This window comes from Topomyia yanbarensis, chromosome 3 (assembly GCF_030247195.1).
Source record: "Topomyia yanbarensis strain Yona2022 chromosome 3, ASM3024719v1, whole genome shotgun sequence".
NCBI classification, from domain to species: domain Eukaryota; kingdom Metazoa; phylum Arthropoda; class Insecta; order Diptera; family Culicidae; genus Topomyia; species Topomyia yanbarensis.
Genome location: NC_080672.1, coordinates 5,947,166 through 5,955,575, shown reverse-complemented (window position 1 = coordinate 5,955,575; position 8,410 = coordinate 5,947,166). Strand labels below are relative to the sequence as shown.

At 35.7% G+C, this 8,410-nt stretch overlaps 1 protein-coding gene across 6 annotated transcripts in view; it reads left to right on the top strand.

Moving 5' to 3' along the window:
* Positions 1-1,325: 1,325 nt before the first annotated feature.
* The window catches only part of LOC131689086 (capon-like protein), a 41,699-nt gene continuing 34,614 nt past the window's right edge, over positions 1,326-8,410 (top strand). The window contains exons 1-2 of one of the 6 annotated variants that reach the window (XM_058973892.1): positions 1,326-1,529; positions 6,842-7,175. In XM_058973892.1, the coding sequence (XP_058829875.1) occupies positions 7,071-7,175 (105 nt within the window). In that variant the 5' untranslated portion in view covers positions 1,326-1,529; positions 6,842-7,070. Of the gene's footprint in view, positions 1,542-6,830; positions 7,176-8,410 lie in introns of those variants that run through there. The other 5 variants (XM_058973891.1, XM_058973890.1, XM_058973889.1 and 2 more) reach the window with 5 other exon arrangements.

Below are 8,410 nucleotides of genomic sequence, written 5' to 3'. Positions count from 1 at the left end.
TAAGAGAAATCAGCAAAACAAAAGTTTGTTTACAAATCTTATTAGCCCTATTCAAATGTTGATAAGGAATTATTTCTAGGAATTCGTATTTGAAAAAATGCGCTGTGTTACGTTGAAAAACTTCTTCGAAGTTGTTAAACCTTCAAAGTTGATGATTTCGAAATTATGTAATCTTGACTGTTGAGAAAGTTTTCGAAAATTTGTCTAACTTTAGATGTTCACATTCTTTGACTTCATTGAAATTTGACTTAAACAAATTGGGTTGTACTTGAAATTGTTCAAACAATCTTAGAAATATATGTTCCAGTTTTGTTGAAGACAAATATCTATTTTTTTATATTTTGATTATAGAGGTTTTAACCTTCGGGTCATTCGCTTTTTTTGGGTTAGAGAAATCTCTTTTTTGAAAAAATCTCTAACCCTATGTGCAGGGATGGGAATCAAGGTGAGCTGCGTATAATATCTAACTATATTTTATCGGAATAGACCAAAATTTGACAAAATAGTTATCAGAGCAACACTGCTTAATTAAGAGCAAATGACATACACTATCGACGAGAGATCTGAGTTATTTGATCGTAAATTGTCTCATTCTTTAACGTCGTAAATGGAATTCCGCTGATACTGACGTTAGAATGCGTGATACCTGTTTGCAGCTTATCAAATGAAACTTGTCAGAGTAAAATCAGGTAGTTGATGTGCTCGGCTTTCACCCTGACATCATTCCTTGGATTCGCAGTAAACAAGTTTTCTCGCTTGTCGTGACCACTCTTATGGCGGCTTAGATTATCACGATTCAAGTTATGCAAAATAGTTAAGGGAAAAAGAATTGACCGAGCGGAATGGTGCTTTTGCGAAAGTCGCTTTGGTTTTTCATTACGCAGTTGTGTTGCGTGCTCCAGCACAGTATGGTAGTGTGATCGAAAATCACAGCCACTTTTTCAAAAGTACCATTCAGCTAATTGGATAGTTTTTCCAGCAACTATTTTGTATAATTTCAATCATGATGTTCTAATAAATTCTTATTGGAGTTTTGGAAAAGTTTTATATGGAGAAACCGGTGGTAAAGCTGAACACATTTTTTCCGACGCATACTATCAAGCGTTCAATTCTTATAGACGCGCAAGTTTTTTTCACCTTAAGGTAACCCAGGTAATTATTCCATACTTTTACAATAAAATGTCAGATGCTCTGAAATTTTTTTTGGCATCTCTGCTTGTGCCTAGTGCATCTGTGTTGGGCCGCTTGCATTATATGCATGATGATACACAAACTGGCACAGCGTTTTATTCATATTTAAAAAGCTTTAGTCAGTTCCTTGGCGTTTGTCGTGCTAGTTGGGTGTTGTTCGTAGCGTTTTCTGTATTTCAAAGTTGTTTATCTGAAGACCAATGATACAAAAATGAAATTTTCTTTGATTGGACACTTATAATATGTTTTTCCTAACGAAACGTTGATGGACATTTTATATTTAGTTTCTTTATTAAGTGCAGCAAAACCCTTGCAGCTAGTGTCAAAGCAGTTTAAATGTGCATAAATGCGTTAAGTAGCAAATAAAACGTCAAACAAGTGTAACATTTACCGTAAACCGTTTAGTTCCAGTATCGCATGTCTGTGTTCTTCCCTTTCTACACCTGAGGCGTTCCACATCTGTTTTAGTGTATTTGAGGTTCTTGAATTGAGGAAAGTGAGAATAAAAACTCGATTATACCTATCTAAATAAACCGGAAGCTGCTTTATTCTACATTTATCTCTACGTTGCGTTGATTCAACATTGTTGACTCACTAGTTCCATTCAGTATAGTCATTGTAATTATGCAGATTTTATATGTGCCCTACCTTATAAAAGAAAGGAACATATATCGAACTGCAACACGAATAAGCTCTAGCATCAGAAAAACTCATTTCTATGAGAAAATCTGTGCACCAGTCAATCAGAGTTTTGGACTAGATAAATCAGTTTTGGATCATTCTTTAAAATATCCAACGCTGTTCAAAAATAGATTTTATGCCTTGGGTGGTTCTTGAGGCGAATGTATGAAAAAGTGTTGCTGGTATGCAATCGTGTCGGCAAAACGAAATATTACACATGAATCGCTATTCAGAATTTGATGGAAATTATAAATAAACGAATGGCATGTAAATAAAACAATAACATGCCAAGTAAGCTGAATGTAGTCAAACTGCTCAACATTTTTGCCCATGGCATGTGTTAGGTGTTCGTATTGGTCGGGAAAACTGTAGGCCGGGATGCATTTCACACTAACACTGCTGTATTGAGGGCTGTATCAATCAAACAAAAAATGTTACTTAAGCCGCTAGTACACTGTCTTTTTGCTCGCGTGCAGGGAAGACGTCCAATATTTCTCCAAATAAAATTTAATGATAATCGAAATTTAATTCTCTGACGAACACTTGGCACAGTATATTATTACCAGATTTAGGTCCCATTAAAACATTTCTCCAGATTAAATAAAACTTAAAAGCAGTTTCTCAAAGGTGGACACTCCTTTGCCTGAGAAGTCTTCTTTATTGAGATATCTGACATTTAAAATACGCACACTGAAATCTCGCTTTTTTATACTACCGCCCTCCCCTCAGGCCCAGAAGTGGTTTGTTTGCCTCCCAATTTGCCGTGTAAAAGTTTTCCTCCCAATTTAAACGTCAAAGCTGCACAACACCGACCCAGCTGGATAAGTCTATGGGCACCGATTTCAATGAAGGTTTAAGCATTTGTTTGATCATAACGTATGCCTAAAGACATAATAGACTGTATATACCGTTAAATCATAAAAAGTCCAGCTTTCATCATGTTTATTGTTCATAGGCCAATCTTGAGACGATTTATATTGTTTTTAATGTAGTTATAGCTAAATAAAACTAAATTAGTTGTGGAACTTACGTTTCGACTTCGTCTCATCAGAATCCGACACTAACTTAGTTAACGGACTAAGCTAGCGCCGAATTGACACTAGCTCCTAAAAACGAAGACACAATTTGTGTTCCTGAGCAAATCCCTAGTCAAGCGTGATGTCCTGCAGGAAAAGAAGCTCATTTTAAGATGATGAGAACTAATAAAATCGAAAGATTTGGTTTGGCTTAGCAGACCAATGCAAGATAGCATAGTGCAGCTTTAGTCAACCTGGGGTCCGTGGACCCCTAAGGGGACATAAAGTTGTTGTTGGGGGTCCGCGAAAAAAATAAATTTTCCGAGTGCATATTGAAATTTTAAGTCTTGTTTCCTAACAAACTGAAAACAGCAAACCAAATGTTTCGATTTCATTAGTTCTCATCAGCTTAAAATGAGCTTCTTTTCTTGCGGCACATCACACTTGACTAGGGATTTGCTCGGAAACACAAATTGTCTCCGTTTTTAGGAATTAGCGTCAATCCGACGCTAGCTTAGTCCGCTAACACAGTTAGTGTCGGATTCTGATGAGATGAAGTCGAAACGCAAATTCCATAACTAATTTAGTTATAGGTTTCGTGCTCTTCACGCGCAAAGATGGTTTTAAACAATTTTCTCCTTAATGGAGAAAAACAGTTTTTACCAAAATTGTTCTCCACAGAAATATAGCATTTCGTGCTCTTCACGCGCAAAGATGGTTTTAAACAATTTTCTCCTTAATGGAGAAAAACAGTTTTTACCAAAATTGTTCTCCACAGAAATATAGCATAGTAAATAAAACTGCAAAAATGAGCTGTGCTATGATTTGTTTGTTTCGCGATTTTCATCTGATAATGAAAACATGCGTCACTAAGAAAACCTGAAGGCACCGAATCTAACAGCCTGGGCGTAAAGGATTTTGTCTTTCTGAATAAAACTTTTGGATCATAGTGCATTACTCACTGAATGCTTAGTAGGATTTTTTTAATGGGCGGGCTTATTTTTTCTCTACTTTCTAATACAGTAGAGCTAGAAGACTGGACCTATGCGAAAATAACAGTCCAGTATTGGAAATTGCAAATAACTTAACTGCGCCGTTAAATAAAAAAATTAACATTGTCAAATAACATCGATAGTGCAAAACAAGGAATTGTTCACATCAAAACAAAATTGGCACCTTTAAGCTAACGCAAACCTGCCTTATCAAATAAACGAATTGAAAAAAAAATTGTTTACATTTTCGTAGAAAATCAATCGAAAATTGTTCTAAGAACATAAACAAGATTACATGTAGTAAATTGAGTATATCGATTTATGTAATAAAAAATCGGTAGAACTCAACTTCCTACCACCTTGTCAAAATATTCGGTTGTTACATTTGATTTGGAAACCATACTGACTTCATTCAGAAACCCGAACCTGTTCAATACTTTTATTCAAGATTTCCGCACGATCCGTTACACGCTTATACATTTCGAGGGCGTCATACAAGTAGAATATACAGTCGAGTATTTTTAGTGAGCCAATATAAAACCATTTGCTGCAATATAATTTAGTTTTATTCGTTAAATTGATACGCTTTGTTAGTGTATATCATGAGATAAGTGGACCCTACGCGATCAGATATATGGACAATAGCTAATTTATTGACAAATACATCGAAGCAGTCTTTTCAATATTTGTATAGGCAATATTTTTGTCTCCTCTAGGGCTCGCTATGGAACTAGACAACAAATTCTTGCCCGATTATTTCAAGTTTTTTTTAATCATTTGTATTAGAATTTATTTTTATCAAACCGAACGAGAAAAACTTAGAAAAAATGAAAATTACATTTGACGTAAACAACATTGTGACGTATTTTGCTGTCTAATAATGGAATGTTACATCGAAGCAGTCTTTTCAATATAGTTTTAGTGTATAGGCAATATTTTTGTCTCCTCTAGGGCTCGCTATGGAACTAGACAACAAATTCTTGCCCGATTATTTCAAGTTTTTTTAATCATTTGTATTAGAATTTATTTTTATCAAACCGAACGAGAAAAACTTAGAAAAAATGAAAATTACGTTTGACGTAAACAACATTGTGACGTATTTTGCTGTCTAATAATGGAATGTTACATGTTTTGACATGTGAAATGAATTTTTTGTCTCTTTCGATGTATTTTCCCCGTCGAAAACAATTTGTGTTGAATTGATCCCGGCCGGATTTCTGTGGAGAGTTTTAAATCATGTTTCCCGCGGTTAGGTTTACACTTCAGGAAAATTGTCATTTTTGTGTAGACTCATTTCCCGTCACGAAATCTTGAAATCTCGAGCTCCATTTAAAGTACACAGGGACCCAAATCCCGTGACATGTTTTCCGAACTGTAAACTAGCCTTTAGCATGAACTATAGACCCAGACTAAAAGGCATAACATTAAGAGGAAATTCCTCCAAAAAATATCCACCCGCCAATTTTCGCAGACCTTTTATACACGGTTCCAAACACTTGTTTGCTACCACGTTATCCCGCAGGCTTGGAGACAATTTTTCGTTAGTGGTCTATCCCTCGCATACTTGTGCATATGTCAGTGGCACCATTAACGCAAATGCGACCACAGTCTCAACTAAAAACATTTAAAATGACCAGTTTTATGTCCGTTAGTCTATAGATGCTAAATATCTGAGCCGTTCGACAAGCGGACTGCTCGCTGCACGATTACTCTTCCAAAACATAAGGTGAAGTACCTATTTTCACCATGCTAAGGAGGGTGCTTCACTAATTCATTATTTATTTGGCCTACAATCAATGGAATGCGTAGCAAATTGGCACCAATAGCTTTGCTTCGTGGTTAAGAAGCTAGATAATAATGCGTTGGAAACGGTGAAATTCTCGTGTTTGAGCACAATGAAAACTCGAATCGAGCGCCCCTATTATTACGCTAACATTTCACTCAATGTGTTGAACAACGATGGCAGACGCTGCTCTAACCAACGGCTTTGAATAGGCAGGGCGAAAATAGGCTCAACACCCTATACAATTTTTTCAGCCCCAATAACGTTTCTACAAAGCTGTTAGAATTTTCACACCGCTTTGACTTGCTTTAGAGTAGACACTCCTGGCGATACTGGGAATCAACTCAGAGGTGGGAAGAAAGGGTTTTCAAAAATTTGTTCGATTTCTGGACAGTCTAATGTACATATTGATAGGGTAGATCCAAATACAAATTTTTGTATTTGGTAGATCCAAGAGTTATGTAGTGTGAAATTAATTGCAGTTCGATTGGGTCACTTTGTATAGTATAAAAAATACGCAATTTTAAAACATTCGCTCGTTGAAATGAATAATTTGAAACATTATTACATTTTATAGGAATTTGAAAAATTAAATGTGATTATAGATTATCTCAAATAGTTGACCTGCGTATGCACACAGCTGCATATCCGCCTTAATTTGTTTAATATGCTAGTGTTAGTTTTTTACTGGTTAACCAGCATGAATTCTTATGGAACCCGCACGGAATCACTGTGAGTAAGTTACACATGATTTTCTTTGTGTGAAGGAGCACATATCGACAACAACGATAAGTGTTAGGTTCTACTTCTTGTTATGCTTATATTGCGGCAAACCGTCGCGGGATTGGGAACCGGTTTATCCAGTTTCCACTCAAAAAGGAATAAAAAGAAACTAAACAATACATAGGCTAGGATCATAAACTTTTTCTTTTCTGCCTTGCTTTCTACTACTTTCTGTACCGCGTGTGCTGAACTCGATGGTTGAAGGTATGCTCCAACATGACGATGCTGAATGTTCTAAACGAAGAAAATACGATGAGAGAATCACGATTGAATTTAATTCAGTCTTTGTTGGTTCATCTGTGGTGTGCGCCGCTAAAGGAAGACGAGTACAGCATCAAAATGTTATGTGCTACTTCCGTTGCTTTTGTGTCATGTTTAGCATAGTTTCTTAATAGGTATTATCTTCAAAAGTGATAAGGCTTCCAAATTCGACGTAAAACAAACTATAATGCAACGAAATAAAAGAAAATCAAAGCATTGTGTTTTAATTGGACCTCGACGAAAAAGTGTATTGCAAAAGTAAAAAATGTTACTTAGAACTAAAAAGTGTATACAGTGATCCAATAGCTCCGTCATTACTAACAACGAGTAGTCGTGAGTAGGAGCCGAATTATTGAAAGCAAAATGCCTTCTCAACCTTACGATTTAGTGAAGGATGATCAAGACATTCGTGTACCCCAGTATCCCGAACAAGCTTTTTACGGAAATGGACTTACGTTCCAAGCAAAGGTAAGTTTTATACTCAGATAAATTGTGTTAGTAATTATTTGAATCAATCTCTGAGCGCAAACACAGTCTCACATTCAACCGATAAATGACTGCTGCATTGCATTAAAATGAGTCATGTGTTTTTGCTTATGCAGTTACATGTTTTCCTCAGCAACAATCATGACGTTGATATTTCTATTGCATTCTTGATTCCGTTCTGGGCAACTAGGGTTCAATTAGGTACCAAATGCTAACGCACCTCGAAAGCGGTAACGGATTTGAAGCTTAGCATAGAATTCAAACAAGCACGTAGTCGTGCGTAATAGTACCCAAATTAGCTGGGGTTGGTTTTTTTTATGAAACTTTTATACAAAAAACAAGAAGAGTCATTTTGTTAAATAAAATTTACTACGCTTGATCAAACGTTTACATATTTACTAATTAAGGCAATGTTATGATATTGTTGGCTCAAATTTTTGGTATCCCATTTATATTATGTTTAATTGTAATTACGAAGTTTCCTTATTTTGCATTTGTATCCGAGTATTGAACGAATGCTCTGTGACGATATTTCACTACGGTACGATATGCGCGTGACTCCATCACTACGCTTTTACCCGTCAATGTAACCTCTAAAATCGTAGTTTTTTTTAAATAAATTGTTAAATACGCAGTGAAACGTAAGGATAATTATAATTTCGAGAAAAGAATGCAATAAACATGAATAAAAACTAAATAAACAGATAAACTCTGAAGTAGATTGGAAATTCTAACTTGGCATTCCGAATGTAAATTTGATGGTGACGCATTTCAAAAACATGAAAAATGGATCCACCCTAATGAATATCACTCCATGTATGAACCAGTCAACATACTCTCCATAACCACGGATCTCTTTAGTTATCACTGCTTTCTCTACACCAGGCAGGTGCAATTCATTATGAAGTTTTGACGACACACCTGCACGAACAATAAGCGTTTTTATCGAGGGTTGGAACATGCACGCTAATATTGTTCTTAAATTGTAGATATCGCGTCATGTTTGATCATGTGAAACATTCGTAGTATACGAATATCATTTAATGATTACATGAAATCAATCTTCCGTACGTTCCAATCTAATTCTAACGATTATTGCAAATACAAGCATTGTGTATCAGAAAAATCATTCAATTATTCCAACCAGTTTCCAGTTCGAATTAGTTTTATTGAACCAAAATGGTTACTCAAAACTACGAACAAACCAGATCACTCTG